Consider the following 19,747-nt stretch of genomic DNA (forward strand, 5'->3'; position numbering starts at 1 on the left):
CGGCTGCAATAACCTGCGGCGTTTTCATGTTTTGGTTTGCCTGGATAGTTGCAGGTGCTTATTGGGGTAGACAGCTCTGCCATTAAGCACACCTGCTTTGGAGAGAATCTGGAGCTTACTTCCAGTAACTCATTTGGAAATTGGAAAGATGGATGAGAACCGCAGCATGTACTGTATAAGGTCATTGTGCTGGATGGCAAACTAATAGCTTCATCTCGTATTATAAACCTTGGCACTCCTCTGGCTTCCCTTATTTATGTAAACTGCAGGTTTCAGCACCAGCCAAGTTAGCCGTAAAAACAAGGAAAGAATTATGCTGCCCACCAGTACAGGGACCAGAATTTTCATTGTTAAGCAAGGTCGTTATTAAGTGAATGGCACCTGATTTTACAACCTCTTCTGCCATGGTTGTTAAGTGAATGACATGGTCATTAAAAGAATCCAGCTTCCCCACTGACTTTGCTTTTTGGAAGCTGACTGCGAAGGTTGCAAATGGTGATCATATGACTGGCTGTATGTGTTTTACTGTGAAGGGAATGTGGAAGGGAAATAGATGTAAATAGATGTAAACAAGTACAGAGTTAGGCTTTTTTAAAAAATTGTGACCGCCAATTTAACCCAGGAAGCAAGGCAAGAATAAGAAACAAGATGGCCAATTGAGGGGGAGAAAATCTATGTCAGCCATGCAAGATTCTGTTATTAAACCCTATATAACGAGTGTCCAACCTTGGCAATTTTTAAGACCTATGGACTTCAACTCCCAGAATTCCTCAGCCAACCGTGCTGGCTGGGGAATTCTGGGAGTTGAAGTCCACAAGTAATTAAAGTTGCCAGGTCAGACACTCCTGCCCCATAACAACAAACTAGGTTACCAGTAGTCCTTATGAAGTCTGTTTCCTGGCCAGACCTACCACAAAGGACTGACAATGGGAGACAAAAGAAAGCTAGTAGATACTTTGCTAAATAAATAAATGGCTTGATAAAGAGAAATCCCCACGAGGTTTCAACTATGACATATACTTCTGTGTTAGAGATTTGAAAAATAACGTCTGACGGTTAAGCCTACTCTACATTTCGATTTAAGATCACTGTCTTCTCTCCCACAACAGCGCTTGGTGAAATGTCTCGAAAAGGAGAATAATTTTGTTTCGTAGCCCACCATCTAAACAAGATGCCTGGAGCCCTGCAAATGGAGCAGAGGGGAAGAACGGATAGCTTTAAGCCATCCATCCCATGATACAACGGCCACCACTCAATGCATTTCCTTCCCCTTGGGGGAAAATTTAATACACAACCCTGAGAAATAAAAAAGAAAATAGTTCTCAAGAATAATTCCGGCCAATATTAAAACAAAAGCCTGGTAATAAGATGTTAGGATATTTAAATTTAGTAGCTGGAACAGTACAATGAGCCAGTTGTAGTTGATTGGTTGGAGAGTGCTGGCAATTTATGAGGTAATCTACGCTATGATTGGTTGTTGTGGGTGTAAAGAGGGAGTTTCCTTTCTTTCCCGCCTTTTTCTTCTGTGTGCTCTGTGTGCTCCGTGATTTTACCTCATGATGTTCCTGTGTTCCTGACTACCTTGTCTGCTGTAAATATAAATGTAAAATTCATTTATTTATATAAAAGCTACAAGTTCGTGTCAGCGTCTCTGACTTCATTTAGACACCTGCTGCGCGATTCCTTGACACAAGATTTGTAGGAAATACCAACACCAAAACAGACGTTTTTCAAATAACAAGTCTATTCAAATGAGCTATTACTGTACAAGTTACTGAAAGAAAGAATCCACTTGAAAATAAAGAAAAATAGGCACAGGGTAGCACTAAGTGTACTTATCATTGTTCGTTTAGCAACCCTTCAAAGTTACAATGGCACTGGAAAAAGTGACATACAGCTGGTCCTTACTCTGAGGACCATTTCATAATTCCCACCGTCCTGTGATTAGAATTTGGGTGCTGGGCAACTGGCATGTATTTGGTTATTTTTATTTTATTTATTTATTTATTTTATTGGCCGCACGTCTTACCACAGGGCCACTCTTTATGATGGTTGCAGCCACCCGGGGTCACATGATCAACATTCGTCATCTTACCAACCGGCTTACAACGAGCACAAGTCAATGCAGAAAGCTGGATTCACTTAACAAACATGGCAAAAAAAGATTGTTAAATTGGGCGACTCACTTAATTATCACTTTGCTTAGGAACAGAAATTCTGGTCCCAGTTGTGATTGTAAGTCGAGGACTACCTGCATAGGTTTGGCAGCAAACAGATGGATTATGTAGTACGCAGTATTACAAGCTAATTCTGCCAACTGCTGGCAGTTCGAGTCTCACCAGCTCAAGGCTGACTCAGCCTTCCATCGTTCCAAGGTCTTAAAATGAGGACCTAGGTTGTTGGGGGGTCAATATCCTGGCTCTGTAAACCGCTTAGACGGGGCTGTAAAGCACTGTGAAGTGGTATATAAGTCTAAGTGCTATTGCTATCTGTCCATATTAGATTTTGTGTTGGCAGATCACGCCATTTTACCTCAAAAGAAACATATCAAAAGTTTGTTTGCATTTTCTTATTTCACCCTTCATTCTACAGTATATTGCTGATTAGAGTCAAGAGCCATCTGTCTACGTTTTCACCCTGTCTTCTCCCAAACGCACTGAGCGTGTTACATCATTTTCAGCATTTTTATATACAATTACAGGAAGACCTTGATTTTTAAACTGTGGAGTAACTTGTTAGAAAACTATTATACAAATGTACACATACCTACGCACAGCTCCCAAGCTCGTTCTTTGCATTTACAAAAGAAAAAAAAATATTTTTGCAAGACCTATTGAGATAAATTCTTTTATTCCCAAGGCATTTCCACCAAATCATTCAGAACTATAAAGCTGAAGTAGAGAGAAAGAGAGAGAGAGAGAGAGAGAATATTTATTCTCAGCACTGAGAAAGTTGGTTATCACTGCCCCATTCCAGGTGCAAAAACATTTGCATTATTGTAACAAATTCACTTGTGCTGACTGAAAAGCTACACAAACACACCTGGGGTTTTCAAAAAAAATGGACTTAATCGTGTATTAAGGTAAACATGTTAAGGACAGGAACATTTTGAGTCATCAAAAAGGGTTTGTAGCTCTCCATGTGTTATTTAAGTAACTGGCCTTTTCTGTTTGTTGGATGTATACTGTTTGTGTGTGGGGTGTGTGTGGATGTGTGAGAGATTGCTACAAACTGAAGAATGCCCTCAACTATATGATAAATAGCAAACCAAACTTTAGTTTACTTTCCTCCACTTGACATGGACATAAGGCACTTTAACCTTCCTCTGATCACTTTCAGCAAGCAACAGATGAATCTTTAGGAATCAATAAAAAGGCAAAACACTTGAAGATTTCTTTTGTAGGTTTTTGTTTTCAAAATCAAGTAGTTTTATATCTAACTTCCATGGGTCAAGACTTCTCTAAACATCTTTAGGAAAAAGGACGTCCCATTTACTGTTACTGCACAGTTGGCTTAGTTAGAGGTTAAGGCAACAGGATAGAAATGAGGAGACCATGAATTCTAATCCCACCTTTGGCATGAAAGCCGCTGGGCCAGTCACAGGGTTGTTATTGTGAGGAAACTAGGAAGAAGGAGAGAGAGAGAGAGAAAGAAATCTTAGATGCTTTATCTAAAGCTGTTTTCTTCTTTTCCCCCTTGATAGCATTCTGGATGATGGGCCAAGAGCAAATCAAATTAAGAGCTACAGAGGAATAATACGAAAATAAGAAAAGCCACTCCTTCAACCAGAAATACATGGAATATGTAGAAATAATAAAACACAACTTTGAGTGGGAGATGAAAGAGAACGCTTTATTTATTTTAATTTAGGGGTTCACAAACCTAAAAATACACCTAAGCACTTCATAAAGTCAACATCAATATTTGTCCATTTTTTGGAATTATTTCTGATCGATGGAGAGTATTGTGGCTTGAGTTTAACTAGAAACCAGGGGCCTGCATGAGTTCTAGTCCCTTCCTTAGGTACAGAAGCCAGTTGGGTGACTCTATGTTAGTTACATTTCCTCATCACGACCTACCTCACAGGGTTGTTGTTTTAGAGGAAGAAGGAAAGAGGGAGCATCACTGAGTTATGGCATTTAAGTGTAAATGATAGTGGGCAGCACCACTTTTGCAGAGAGCCAATGCAAAGCGACAGCAGAAAGATAGGATCTGAATTTTGATTTTTAAGTGCTGCATTAAAAATACTATAATGGAGTCCTGATGCTCAGCTATAAGCTGAATGTCTTTTAAATGATGGAAACAGGTGGGCTCAGGGTAGCCAAACACCCTGTAAAGAACATTTTTGTGTTATAGTAGTTAATCATAAATATGCTTATATATATCTCTAGATGGTACACTCTCTCTCACGCACATATGCACATAAGATGCGTGGCTAGCTCTCCCTGTCACAGGACTCATGAATCAGCTGCTTATGTCAACATTCTTGCATTTTTCTACATGACTGGAGAACACCTAGATATTTGTGTTGCCTTCACCCTCATTTGTGTTGTCGTTTGCTGAAACCATGGCACTTGGTGTACTTGCCAAGGACTCTGCCTGGGAAGGCTTGTTACAAAAGCAAAGAAGTGGATGACATTTTTCTGATCCAGCTGATGACTGATCCTGTGCCAGTCAATTCCCAGGAGAGGATTGTTTCGGAACTTCTAATGAGTCTTTATACTGGAGTGATCAGCTGCAGAACCAAACATTTGAAGCACAACAACTGTTGATTTCAAGGTGAGGCCCTGGGCTCTTGGCTTGAGCACATTCCCCTCAGCTAAAAAGTCTGTCTTGACTCACACGCAGGGGTCTTCAAACTTGACCCTTTCATGACTTGTGGACTTCAACTCCCAGAATTCCTCAGCCAGCATGCCTGCCTGAGGAATTCTGGGAGTTGAAGTCCACAAATCATAAAAGGGCCACGTTTGAAGGCCCCTGACTCATAGTGACTTGCCTAGGTAAATCCATGTAGATTTCTTGGTAGCATTTTTAGAAGTGGATTGTCCTGGCCTCCTCCTTAGGGCTGAGAGAAGGCTTGGGCCAAGGCCACATAATTTGCTTTATGCCTAAGGCAGGACTGGAATTCATGGTCAGTTGGTTTCTAACCTTAAACCAATTCAAACAGTGGGGTCGAAGTCCACGCATCTTAAAGTTTGAGAAACACTCATATAGGATTATACATTTTATTTTATTTATATCCCTACTTTATTATTTATATAAATAATTCATGGCAGCAAACATAAACAAAACTCCTTCCTCTTTTTCCCACAACAACCCTGTGAGTTGGGTAGGGCTGAGAGAGTGTGATTGGCCAAAAGTCACCTAGCTGGCTTTCATGTCTAAGGTGGAACTAGAATTCACAGTCTCCTGCTGATTGGCCCAAAGTCTCCCATTCAGGTTCATGACTAGGCAGAATTAGAACTCACCGTCTCCTGGTGATTGGCCCAAAGTCACCCAGCTGGCTTTTATGCCTAAAGTGGGACTAGCGCTCATAGTTTTTTGGTTTGTAGCCTGGTGGCTTAACCACTAAACCAGGGGTAGGCAACCTCGGCTCTTTTATGACTCATGGACTTCAACTCCCAGAATTCCTGAGTCAGCTATGCTGACTCAGGAATTCTGGGAGTTGAAGTCCATGAGTCATAAAAGAGCCGAGGTTGCCTACCCCTGCACTAAACCAATCTGATTTTGAATTAGTTGTTGTTTTCTTTTTCCTTAGCAAAAGCACAGAATAAAGACAGCCTGAGTCTCCCAAGTTTCTTTTTTTTGCACAATTCAGGGCCTTCACTGATCCTTACACCCAGTGAAAGCACAGCCCTGAAGCTTTGAGAAAGAAACTATAGTTTTACACTCTAAAGCAGGTGTATCAGATAAAAACAACCAAACATCAGTCTCTCATAATGTTATGTGGTCCCATACATTTTGCAGTCCATCCAAACACATACATACATACAGATTAAAAAAATGGCAAGAATGGCCACTGATCACCTGGATCTATCAGGGAGGAAACTAAAAACAAAACAAAACACACACAAGATGGCCGCTACAGCAGCATAACAGAAGTCCCAGGCCTTTGCTCGTGCATGCAAAGAGGATGCATATACAAAAGGGTCAGGGCTTCAATCAGATTGCCGATTGCCATCTTGACTTTTTTGACTTCTCTCTAGATGCAGCTGCTTTGGAACAGCTATGAAACTGGTGCTTCCCATCTGTTGCCAGAACATAAAAGGTTTCCTGTGATTTTGAGAAGTGTAAATGACTGGTGTCAAGTTAAAGAATTCAGGAGCTGCAATTACTCTGGCCATGTCATGAGGGGGGAATTCACTGGAGAAAGCAATTATGTTGGGAAGAGTTGGCAGTAAAAGGGAGACAGACCCGCCAAAGAACACGATGGCTGGACACCATCACAGCTGACACCAGAAAAAACTCAAAGAAGCAGTGCAAGATCGGAAGATGCGGAGAGACCTGGCCCATAGAATCGCCAAGAGTCAGTCATGACTGAACGGATAACATCATCATCATCATCATCATCATCATCATCATCGCTGTGTCAATAAAAATAGGATGCAGCTGAATGAAAAAGGGACTCTGGCTCAATTCAAAGACTATGTACTCGAAGAATACTGTACAGTAGTACCTTGGTACTCAACTCCGTTGAAACTCAGTGAATTTGGTACTCAACACATTTTGATGTGAAAATTTTGTCCTCATCATTTAATTGGTACTCAGTGCATAAGCCAGAGCTTGTTAATGTTGGCTGCCTTGTGACTCACTACAGGTAGTCCTCAACTTACAACAGTTCATTTAGTGACCATTCAAAGTTACACTGAAAAAAGTGAATTAGGACCATTTTTCACACTTATGACTGTTGCAGCATCCCCATGGTCAGATAATTAAAATTTAGATGCTTAGCAACTAACTCATATTCCTGATGGTTGCCAGTGTCCTAGGATCATGTGATCCCCTTTTGTGACCTTCTGACAAGCAAAGTCGGTGGGGAAATCAGATTCACTTAACAACCATATTACTAATGTGCAGTGATTCACCTAACAAATGTGGCAAGAAAAGTTGTAAAATGGGGCAAATTAATAAATTTCTCACTTAACAACAGAAATTTTAGGCTCAATTGTGGTCGTAAGTTGCAGATTATCTGTACATTATGTGAAATATTTGTTTGGTACTCATCCTTTTTGGTACTAATTGCACCTCCCAGAATCAATCAGTGATAAATACCAAGGTACCACTGTAGCAATGGGGCAAATTGTCTCCTGTGAAACACTACCAATTCTACACAACAACTTCTTAACTTTCAGTCCAGCGCTCTTGTTGCAAGAAACTAGCAAGTGAATTGAAATGGCTAATCCAGGATTAGAAGACATGGACCCAGCAACTCCCAAAGGAACACACACTCATCTTTGAAAAACAAGTTTAACACCAAAAGAAAAAAAGGAAAAAGAAATCCTCAAACTGCTAGCTCAAATGAAAAAAATATTCCTCAGCAGCTGAGAATTTGCAATTTTTCCTCTCATTATCTTCCAAAAAAGCATACGAAAGGCAGAGGTCACTGGTCAATTATGCAAAGCTAGGGATAAAGAAAAGTGAAGCTTGTTTTGCTCCAACCTGTTTCACTTTAAATTTGACAGTCAATGGGACACCATATGTTTGACAGCTGTCTAAGCAAAGTAAGACTTCCAAAAAGAAAAAGAAAAAAAAAGAGGAATATAAATCCCCCAACACAAGACACAGGGATCTGGATTTTCAAGATGGGTGGTTAGCAGGAAGAAGGCAGCAAGTGTCCAAAATCCATTCAGGAGTTCATTGCTGATTCTAACTAAGGTACAAGTTGCTCTTGACTTAACAACCACTCAAAGCTACAACGGTGCTGAAAAAAGTGACTTACAACTCGTTCTCACACTTACAGCCGTTACAGCATCCTTGAGGTCCCGTAATCTTGAGGTGCTTGGCAACTAGTATGTATTTATAATGGTTGCAGTATCCCAGGATCACATGACCTCCATTTGTGACCTTCCCAATGGGCTTCTGACAAGCAAAGTCAATTGGGGAAACTGGATTCATTTAATGACCATGAAGGCAAATAAGGTTGTAAAATCAGATGGGATTCACTAGGCCTCAGAGTTACGGAGTGGAACAATGGCCGACCAATAAATTGGATAAATGAAATAAACTGCTTAACAACGGAAGTTCCTGCCCCAATTGTGTTCATACGTCAAGGACTACCTGTATACTCCCAACACAGGGAGAACACAAATGTCAGCACGCATTCAATCATCTGCAGTTAATGATACAGAACTACAAAGCAAGTATTGAAAAGGAAAAACATTCTAATATCTTTATGGATAACGCTGCAGTAGGTCTATTATCCAGGGCAAGATCTTTTCCTTATGCACTCGCTGACATTTCCTGTCTCATGAAACTGTTCACCAACGTCTGCCAACAGACTCTTTACAACCACATGGAATCAGCATGGCTTAATCAGCAAGCCAATTAAAGCCCTTCAAAACATCCTAAGCAGACCCAAAGACCCAATAACCCCAGACGAAAAAGCAGGAGTCGTCTACAACAAACAACGTAAGGACTGCAACCACCACTGTGTAGAACAAGCAGGCAGAAGACTGGCAAAATGCACCCGTGAACACCAACTAGCGTTCGGAAGTCATGATGAAAATTCTTTAATTTCGCAACATATATAGACAGATCTAACCACAGTTTTAATTGGGAAAATATGACCATCCTAGACCAAGCCAAGTTCAAAAACACCAGGGAATTTCTAGAAGCCTGGCACTCTGACAAATTAGCCATCAGTAGACACACAGACATTAAGAACATTAATATCCTGAAGGCAGGAAAAGAAGCAACGGAGAAGCAACCTAGAACTAAGGAGAAGTTTCCTGCCAGTTAGAACAATTAATCCGTGGAACAACCTGCCTTCAGATGCTGTGAATGCTCCAACATTGCAAGTTTTTAAGAAGAGACTGGACAGCCATTTGCCTGAAATCGTATAGGGTTTCCTGCCTGAGCAGGGGGTTGGACTAGATGACCTCCAAGGTCTCTTCCAACATCATCATCATCATCATCATCATCATCATCATCATCATCATCATTCAGCTGGTACAGAATGCAGCTGCGCGAGTTCTTTTGGGGGTCTCCCGATACTCCCATATTACACCTCTGCTCTGTGAGCTGCATTGGCTTCCAGTTGCCTTCCGGATGAAATTCAAGGTACTGGTAATGACATACAAAGCCCTACATGGCATGGGTCCGGATTACCTACGGGAGCACCTACTGCTAGCATCAACATCCCTCCGTCCTGTGCGCTCCCACAGAGAGGGCCTCCTCAGGGTGCCACCGGTCAGAGAATGTCGGCTGGTGACCCCCAGGGGGAGAGCATTCTCGGTGGGTGCACCAATCCTTTGGAACCGCTTACCGGCTGAACTCCGGATGGCCCCCGACCTTCGCTCCTTCCGGCGTGATCTAAAAACTTATCTATTCGAACAAGCCGGCCTGGCCTGATGGGTTTGGGTTCTAACATTATTTTAACTAACCTACTACATTGGGCACAATCATTTAACTTTAAATCTTGTATCCTGTATTCTTATTTTTGTTGCCCTGTACACCGCCCTGAGTCCTTCGGGAGAAGGGCGGTATATAAATCAAATAAATAAATAAATAAATAAATAAATAAATAAATAAATAAATAAATAAATAAATAAATAAATAAATAAAATCATCATCATCATCATCATTATTATTATTATTATTATTATTATTATTATTATTATTATTATTATTATTATTATTATTATACATCTATAAACTATGCAAAAGAGACTGTCACCCAGCTCCAAAAGGGAACAAAAAGACCCAACCCAAGACCCAGTCAGCACCCAGACCAGCATAGATTAACTCCAGAGTTAACATCAGACCAACAATCAAGCAAACAATACCCCAATCAAGAAACTGCCAAAGAAGCCAACAGCAAGCCGCCCAACCAAAGAATCGCTAAGAACCGCCCCCACCAACACCGGCAGGGCAAGCCACCAGAATATAAACTGACAGCAAACCGCACTTCTTACCAGCACTGATGAAGTTGCCTAGTTTGGGTAATGAAATGTCTGCAAGAAAACAAGCCAGCTCAGAGAGCACCAGGGACGCTTCAAATTCTGCCTCTCTTTGTCAACGTTCAGAGGCTGCTGCAAAGTTGGAACAAGAATTTTGGGATACAGCCCTACACGTGTGTGTAGAGAAAAGCACCGACTAAACCCATAAACTCTCTGCTGTTATTTGTGAGACAAATAATGGGAGTTCTCCTTTAGGTCTTCCATTGGTAAACATAAAAATTGTGTTTTTAATTTTTAACTTTAATTTTTAACTTATTTTAATTTTAATTTATTCTACAGGGCCATTAATTTAATTTTTCTTTTAACTTCTGTATTATTGTATGTTATTGCTAGCCTCCCTGAGTCCTTCGGGAGATAGGGCGGCATATAAATCCCAATAATAAATAAATAATAAATAAATAATACAGATAATCCTTGGCTTACAACAGTTCATTTAGTGACCATTCAAAGTTATAATGGCACTGGAAAAAATGACTTACGACTGTTTTTCATACTTACATCCATTGCAGCATCCGCATGGTCACGTGATCAGAATTCGGATGCTTGGCAACTGGCATGTATTTATGAGGTTTGTAGTGTCCCAGGGCCACGTGATCACATTTTGTGACCTTCTGACAAGCTAGGTCACTGGGGACACCAGACTCACTTAACAACCATGTTACTAACCTAACAACTGCAGTGATTCACTTTAACAACTGTGGCAAGGAAGGTTGCAAAATGGGGCAAAATTCACTTAACAACGGTCTCGCTTAGCAACAGAAATTTTTGACTCAATTGCGGTCGTAAGTCGAGGACTACCTGTATTTCCATCTAAATTATTGGGTTCTTTTAACCTTAGAATAAGGGGAGAGTTTCCATTCTTTTTTTTTCCAGCGCTAAAACTAGTTTGCTCAATTCCCAAGCTATGTGATTTTTTTTTTCTGAATTAGAGATACATTTTGTTTTGGGAATGTAAACAGTTGTCCTTTAGGGTGAATGAAGAAAGGATCTGATTACGGAGGAGCCCTATCTGGTGTTTCTTCAACAGTCGCCAATATTCATGGAAAGAGGCAAACCACACACATTGTGTCACATGTCTTCAGGGGGAAGGATTTTGCCCAGGGTGTCCAGGAGAGAAATATGGTCAAATTCCTGCCTGCATCTGGAAGGCCCGAAAGAGGAAAGACCCCCCCCAACATCAACCATGCAGACATACTCCCGGGCAGTCTTCCTCATGGAGAGCACTTTCCTTTTATGAAAGCCTTCAGCCCTACTGACAGACCTTCGGAAATGGAAATAAATCGCTAAGCTAGAAATTCTCCAGTTCAACACATGCACTAGGAGTTACGAATATGAATTTATTTAAGACAGCTTTCTCCAACCAGGCGCTCCCATAATAGCCAATAAGCATGACTGGAGAATTAACTCCAACTCGTCAAGAAAACCCTGATTGGGGAAAGCTTCTTCGGATTCTTCTAGATGCGACTTCATGATCCACACCGTCTCTTCATTTTTGAACAGCTATGCTTTAACCAAACTTGGCAGCTTTGAGACTTGTGTCTATGGAGATTCTCCGTCATCCAGGTCATGGATGGTTGTCCAAAAGGTGTTTTTTTTTTTCAAAAGGCAACTGGACTTTGTTACTCCTTGAGCAGGGGTGTCAAACTCAATTTCATTGAGGGCCGCATCAGCATTGCAGTTGCCCTCAAGGGGCCGGGTGGGTGTGGCCTGGGTGGGCATGGCTAGAGTGTGTATGGCCTACTGGGTGGGCGTGGCCAGCTCTACATCGTTCGCATCAAGGGTGCCTATGGGGGCCTGGGCAGGAGTGGGACAGATCTGAGGGTCTCTGGCAGAAGGAGGGTCTCTGGGCCAGGGCCAAGGCAGTGGGGGCCGTTCCCTCACTGTTTCCAGGATGGCTTCACGGGCCACATGAAACCACTTCGCGGGCCAGATTCGGGCCCCGGGCCTTGTTTTTGACATGTCTGTCCTTGAGGAACCAAAGAAGCTTCTTGGATAAGAAGTGAAACATCTTCAAGGAAAAACAAAGTCCAGTTGTCTTTTGAAAAAGCACCTTTGGATTTAAGTCTTGTGGGCTTGAGTTGAAGTCCACAAGTCTTAAAAGTTGCCAAGTTGGGAGACTCCTGCTTTAACTGATAGATTTATTTATCCTCAATTACCCTTCTTCACATCTTCTGAGATGTTCCTTTAGTACCAAGTGATTGCTTACTTCTGCTGTTGTCTCTCTGAGTTCCTGGATGCTTCAGCAGCTAATTTCCTGGCGATAAAATCTTCCCTTTTCAGGACTTCTCCACTTCCTCGAAAACCCAGCTCTACCAGTTGGCGGGCCATTTCTTCATTCTGGAGAAGCAGATAAGAATTCAGAAGAACCAGTCCATTCCAACAACTCTCTGACTCTCTGCTTAACTTGCAGTAAATTTTTCATTTTGACTGAAGAAGTCACTTGGATGAGTAATGAAATGTCTCAGTTTAATAAACTTTGGTCTAGTTGCCCTGATTTAACCTTTTTTTGATGAGGTGAACCAGTAGAACACCAGGACTTTAATATTTATAGATTAGCAGAACGTATCCATAAATGCCAACTGGCAATCAGAAGACATGATGAAAACTCTTTAATTTCACAACATGTATATAAACTTAACCATAGTTAACTGGAAAACTGTGACTATCCCAGACCAAGAAAAGTCCAAAAAATGCTCGAATATTCCTGGAAGCCTGGTACTCTGACAAATTGGCCATCATCAGGCACATAGACATAAACATCTACATAGAGGCAGGGGTCTTCAAACTTGGCCCTTTTATGACTTGTGGACTTCAACTCCCAGAATTCCTCAGCCAGCGTGCCTGCCTGAGGAATTCTGGGAATTGAAGTCCACAAGTCATAAAAGGGCCAAGTTTGAAGACCCCTGCTCAAAGGAGACAATCAACAAGCCAACAAGGGAACGTACAACCACAACTGAGTCCAAAAATTTATGTGAGTCAATTGTTCAGTGAGTTTTGCCTCATTGTGCTACTTTTCTTGCCACAGTTGTTAAGTGAATCACTGCGGTTATTAAAAGAGTAACACGGTTGTTAAGTGAATCTGGTTTCCCCATTGACATGACCCTGGGACATTGCGACCATCATAAATGTGAGTCAGGTGTCAAGCATCCAAATGGGATGCTGCAATGGTGGTGTGAAAAATGGTCATAAGTCACCTTTTCCAGTGCCGTTGTAACTTTGAATGGTTACTAAGCGAACTGTAAGTCAAGGACTACCTGTAGTAATAGGGACTGCAAGCTCCTTTGGGCAGAGGTATGTTTTTTCCTCTCTTTGTTACTTCATAAATTATGATGTGTACATCAGATAACAATACCACTATTATTATGACCAATAATAATGGAAAAACACATTGAAGCATAAGGCCACTGGTGTTTATTCCTTTACACAGCAGCAAAGGAATAAGGCCCTCGGGTCCTTTGCATCAAATACCCATTTCTGCAAACAGATAAAGTAGGCTTGATGGGCAACCAACTACAAAATTGCTGAGTTAAAGATGCCACAGCTCTTTTTATCATCTGTTGTACGTTTTATTTCCCCTAGGAATAGCAACACCATTTTAAACAAAAGTGAAATAGTTCCACCTACTGGCACCCGTGAGGAACTGCAGCCCAATTTCACGAGTCACATCCATCAGGAAGGTCCAGAAAGCACTGAGCCACAGGTTTCAAGGAACAGCGTTTTAAAAGACAAACATCCACTTTCAAAGGACATTGCGGGAAATAATGGCCTTCCCTTTATCAAAGGGTTTCAGTAAGGAGAAGCTGGTTATTGCAGGAAAATGCTACAAGCCATCATCGGAGGCTGAATCATGAACTGGCAAAAAAATGCTTTAGGGCAGACATGTCAAACACAAGGCCCGGGGGCCAGATCCGGCCCACGAAGTGGTTTCATGTGGCCCGTGAAGCCATCCTGGAAACAGTGAGGGAATGGCCCCCACTGCCTTGGCCCTGACCCAGAGACCCTCCTTCTGCCAGAGACCCTCAGATCTGTCCCACTCCTGCCCAGGCCCCCATAGGCACCCTTGATGTCAACGATGTAGAGCTGGCCACGCCCACCCAGTAGGCCATATGCACTCTAGCCACGCCCACCCAGTAGGCCACGCCCACCCTGGCCATACCCAGCCGGCCCCTTGAGGGCAACTGCAATGCTGATGCGGCCCTCAATGAAATTGAGTTTGACACCCCTGCTTTAGGGGATGTTGCATTGAGCAGAGGGTTTGAGCTACATGACCTTTAAGGTCTCTTCCAAATTTATTAACCTTCCTTAATCCCCTAGAATTAAATGCATTCAGCTTCAACACCAACAATCACCAGTGCAGAGATAGAGGAACAAAGATGATTAGGGGGCTGGAGGCTAAAACATATAAGGAACGGTTGCTGGAATTGGGTATGTGTAGTTTAATGAAGAGAAGGGTGAGGGGGGACATGATAGCAGTGTTCCAATATCTCAGGGGCTGCCCCAAAGAAGAGGGAGTCAATCTATTCTCCAAAGCACCTGAAGGCAGGACAAGAAGCAACGGATGGAAACTGATCAAGGAGAGAAGCAACCTGGAACTAAGGAGAAACTTCCTGACAGTGAGAACAATTAACCAGTGGAACAACCTGCCTCCAGAAGCTGTGAATGCTCCAACACTGGAAGTTTTTAAGAAGAGACTGGACAGCCATTTGTCTGAAATGGTATAGGGTTTCCTGCCTGGGCAGGGGGTTGGACTAGATGACCTCCAAGGTACCTTCCAACTTTGTTATTATTATTATAGTTGGGGAAAAGAATGGCCACCCATGTAGTCTTACATTTTAGCATATTTCTCAGGATCATAAATAGAACAACTACCATCAAGCCATTATAGGTAGACCTCAACTTATGACTACAATTGGGCCCCAAATTTCCATTGCTAAGCGAGATAGTTGTTCAGTGAGATTTGCCTCACTTTACAACTTTTCTTGCCACCATTGTTAAGTGAGGCAGTTGTTAAGTTAGTAACACGGCTGCTAATTGAATCTGGCTTCCCCATGGACTTTGCTTGTCAGAAGGTCGCAAAAGGTGATCACATGTCTCCGAGACGCTGCAACTGTCATAAACACATGCCAGTTGCTGAGCATTCAAATTCTGATCGCATGACCATGAAGATGCTGCAATGGATGTAACTGTGAAAAACGGTCACATGTCACTTTTTCCAGTGCAGTTGCAACTTTGAAAAGTCACTAAACAAATAGTTGTAAGACCAGGATTACCTATTCTAGATTTCTGGTGCATGGTTTTTGGCCGCTATATTTTTATATTCCCTGATAGTTAACCCAGCATTTTCCAACCTTAGGAACTTGAAGATGCGTGGACTTCAACTCCCAGAATTCCCCAGCCAGCATAGCTGGCTGGGGAATTCTGGGAGTTGAAGTCCACGCATCTTCAAGTTCCTAAGGCTGGGAAACGCTGAGTTAACCTAACCATGAAATATGCAAGTGGCATTGCTCTGTCTTTGCATATTGTTTTGATTACATGTTTAGTGAAGTGTGATATAAATAAGCTTCATCATTATAACAAACATAACTGCCAGACCCTCCGCAACACAGATGTATGCAGAATAGCTGTGCTGGCAATGTAAGACGTGCTATTAGAATATTCCTAGAATCTAGAAGCAGAATAGAGCTGGAAGGGACCGTGCAGGTCTTCTCGTAGGTTAACCCACTGTTCAAGCAGAAGACCCTATGCCAATTTCAGACAGCTGGTTGTCCAGCTTTTTCTTAAAAACCTTTTGGGGTCAATTGTGGTCGTACGTCGAGGATTACCTGTACCAGAAATCAGCAAGGATTTATTGAGAACAAATGTTCTATCCTAAGTGTACATTATGCTTTGATCGCTTAAACTCCTAAGTAGATTGTGGGTATGCTGTATATCTAATACGTCTTGATTTCAGCAACAATGTTGACAAGCTTATTCTATGAGATTCTGGTTTTGCTTTAAGATGGCACCCAATAAGATCCACCTTTGTACCAGTTGGATAATAGGATATTGGATCTTTATGTATTTTTGGAGTAAAGACCTTTGAGGGGGATGCACGAGAAAGACTGGAGTTAAGAGTGAGAGAATTTGGAGAGGAGGAGGAGAAGTGAAGAGGACAGTGAGATAAGAGAAAGGAGAATGTAGGAAATTGTCCAAAAGCCTAAGAGCTAATGTTGTAGGGACAGAAAGAGTGGAAGCAGCAAGAGATGATCAAAAGAAGTTGCTAGGACTCTTTGAAGCCTGGGAAAATGAGTAAGAGTGGATAACGGGTGGCTGGAAAGGTCTAGAAGCCACACGACGAGCAGTTATTGAATTGCAGCACCAAACAACGAAAACCTGGAAGAGCTGCTCTACGCTCAGCTTAAAGGAGACAACGTGGAAGTCCATGGGGGTATGAAAGTCACTGTGACTGTGTCACAAGATTACAAAGGACTGCTAGAGCAAGTAAGGGGTCACCACCTGGGTGAGAAAGAGAACAGACACTATTGCAAGAGGACTGATAATAAATAGGATGTGTGGATGGATTTCAGGAGGAAACAGCAGAGATCTTTTCTGGATCTGCTTCTTGAAAAATGTCCTTCCCTGACAGCCACACTGCGTTATCCATCGTTGTACTTCAATCGAGACCAAAAGCATCTGGCAGAAGCCACAGTAACATCATGCACCTCGTGAAGTCATTGTCCAATTACAGCTAAAGGTAAAGGTAAAGGTTCCCCCGCACATGCGTGCTAGTCGTTTCCGACTCTAGGGGCCGGTGCTCATCTCCGTTTCAAAGCCGAAGAGCCAGCGCTTGTCCGAGGACGTCTCCGTGGCCATGTGGCCGGCATGACTAGACGGCAAAGGCGCACGGAACGCTGTTACCTTCCCACCGTAGTGGTCCCTATTTTTCTACTTGCATTTTTACGTGTTTTCGAACTGCTAGGTTGGCAGAAGCTGGGACGAGTAACAGGCGCTCACTCTGTTATGCGGCACTCGGGATTCAACCCGCCAAACTGCCGACCTTCTGATCGACAAGCTCAGCGTCCTAACCCACTGAGCCACTGCGCCCTAATTACAGCTAATGTCAGGTAAGTATCAGTCTTTCTAGGAAGTCATAAACCTGAAACCTAGCCCCTTTGGAAATGCAAACCTAAATGGCCAGAGTAAGCAGTGCCCAGCCACTGGACAAGGAGGAAGAGTGGTCAGAGCAGACCTAAGCATTTAATGGAAGCTGAACAAGTCTTTGACCGTAGCTATATGATTTCCAGCTTTCTCACTGTGGTCCTCAACTTACAACTGTAGTCCTCGACTTACAGCAGTTCGTTTAGTGACTGTTCCAAGTCACAACGGCACGGGAAAAGTGACTTCTTACTGTTTTTCACGCTTATGATCACTGCAGCAGCCCCATGGTCATGTGATCAAAATTCAGCTCTTGGCATTTGACTCGTATTTATGGCCACTGCAGCGTGCCGGCGTCACGCGATCCCCTTTTGCAACCTTCTGACAAGCAATGCCGAATGGGGAAGCTGGATTCAGTTAACAGTCATGGTACACATGCCGTGATTCACTTCACAACTATGGCAAGAAATATTGTAAAATGGGGCAAAACTCACTTAACATATGTCTCACAATTGGGCTCAATTGTGGTCGTAAGCCGTGGACTACCTTTACAACAAATAATTTTATCTGTTTCAGGCATGCTGCAGGCCCTAAACTCTCTCTCTCTCTCTCTCTCTCTCTCTCTCTCTCTCTCTCTCTCTCTCTCTCTCTCTCTCTCTCTCTCTCTCTCTCTCTGTGTTGGGAGGGGAGGAAGGGAGGGGGAGAGAGAGACAAAGCACAAGTGTAGATTCTACTTTTAGAGCAAATTCAATGGCCGCTTGTCAAGAATATTGGCCAGATAAAAATGTTGGTCACATTCAAAGGTGTGTTTCCAGCTGCGAAATAGAAGACGCTTCACCAGGTTATTTTTAGGACAGTATATCCATCTGGGCAACAGGCTAAACTAGGTTAGTGCTAACCTTGGTGGGTCTGTGGTGGGATACTTTTGTGTCAACCACTTGATCACCACTTGATCAGCTTACGATTCAGTAAATTGTGCAAACTCAACCAAAGCATTAATCATAAAGTCCTTGTCGAGTGGGACAAAACTTTAACCCCAACAGAGGCTCTGCTGGCGAGCTCCGTTCTCCTCGCTTTCAGAGATGAGTGTGGCATTCTACAGTCACGGAAGAGCTTGTACTCAGTCCATGCTCAGAGGCACTGTATGCAAGGAAGGAACGCTCACCTCCAGATAAAAGAGGTCCTGCGTGGTGATCTGAGAATCCAAATACTCCTCGTAAGTGTTAAACTGGGTGACGATGTGATCCAAGACAGCGCCGGCATCGTCGCCCTCCACGCCCGCCATCGCGCAACGCCGCCCACGCTCGTGGGGAGCCGGCTAGCCGCGTCCCTAGCAACGGCCCGCCGCGTCCCTAGCAACGGCCCGCTGTCTAGCTAGTCATCCCGAGCACCGCCCCCTCCCCTGGCACAGCCAATCGCTCGGAAGCATCATGCGAGGACACACATACACAGAGAGAGAGAGAGAGAGAGAGAGAGAGAGACAGACAGACACCAACCCAGCTCATCAGTCGCACAGGGAAACCACGTTACTAACACTTAAACACAAAGCTGCGCCCCTCCCGCCTCCACGAATCTCCTCCGCTCCTGAAAAAAATAATCTGTGAAGATTGAGCCTCATCATTAACTAGAAGACCTCCAAGGTCCCTTCCAGCTTCTATTCTAGTCTAGTCTAGTCCAGTCTATTACCTTACCTTCTATTCTATTCTATTCTATTCTATTCTATTCTATTCTATTCTATTCTATTCTATTCTATTCTACTCTATTCTATTCTATTCTATTCTATTCTATTCTATCCTATCCTATTCTATTCTATTCTATTCTATTCTATTCTATTCTATTCCATTCCATTCCATTCCATTCCATTCCATTATTCTATTCTATTCTATTCTATATTCCATTCCATTCCATTCAACTCTATATTCTGTTCTATTCTAATCTATTCTATTCTATTCTATTCTATCCCATCCCATTCCATTCCATTCCATTCCATTCCATTCCATTCCATTCCATTCTATTCTATTCTATTCTATTCTATTCTATTCTATTCTATTCTATTCTATTCTATTCTATTCTATTCTATTCTATTCTATTCTATTCTACTCTATTCTATTCTATTCTATTCTATTCTATTCTATCCTATCCTATCCTATCCTATCCTATTCTATTCTATTCTATTCTATTCTATTCTATTCTATTCTATTCTATTCTATTCTATTCTATTCTATTCTATTCTACTCTATTCTATTCTATTCTATTCTATTCTATTCTATCCTATCCTATCCTATTCTATTCTATTCTATTCTATTCTATTCTATTCTATTCTATTCTATTCTATTCTATTCTATTCTATTCTATTCTATTCTATTCTATTCTATTCTATCCTATTCTATTCTATTCTATTCTATTCTATTCTATTCTATTCTATTTCTATTTCT

At 42.2% G+C, this 19,747-nt stretch overlaps 1 protein-coding gene across 1 annotated transcript in view; it reads right to left on the reverse strand.

Moving 5' to 3' along the window:
- The window catches only part of CFAP299 (cilia and flagella associated protein 299), a gene marked incomplete at its 5' end in the record, with an annotated part of 293,999 nt that extends 275,402 nt beyond the window's left edge, over window positions 1-18,597 (reverse strand). Inside the window, 2 exons of the mRNA XM_083367208.1 lie at window positions 12,385-12,515; window positions 18,478-18,597. Of these exons, the coding sequence (XP_083223334.1) occupies window positions 12,385-12,515; window positions 18,478-18,597 (251 nt within the window). The remainder of the gene's footprint in view (window positions 1-12,384; window positions 12,516-18,477) is intronic.
- Between the last annotated feature and the right edge of the window lie 1,150 nt (window positions 18,598-19,747).

The sequence above is a fragment of the Vipera ursinii genome, assembly GCF_947247035.1.
Source record: "Vipera ursinii genome assembly, chromosome: 7".
Classification (NCBI taxonomy): Eukaryota; Metazoa; Chordata; class Lepidosauria; order Squamata; family Viperidae; genus Vipera; species Vipera ursinii.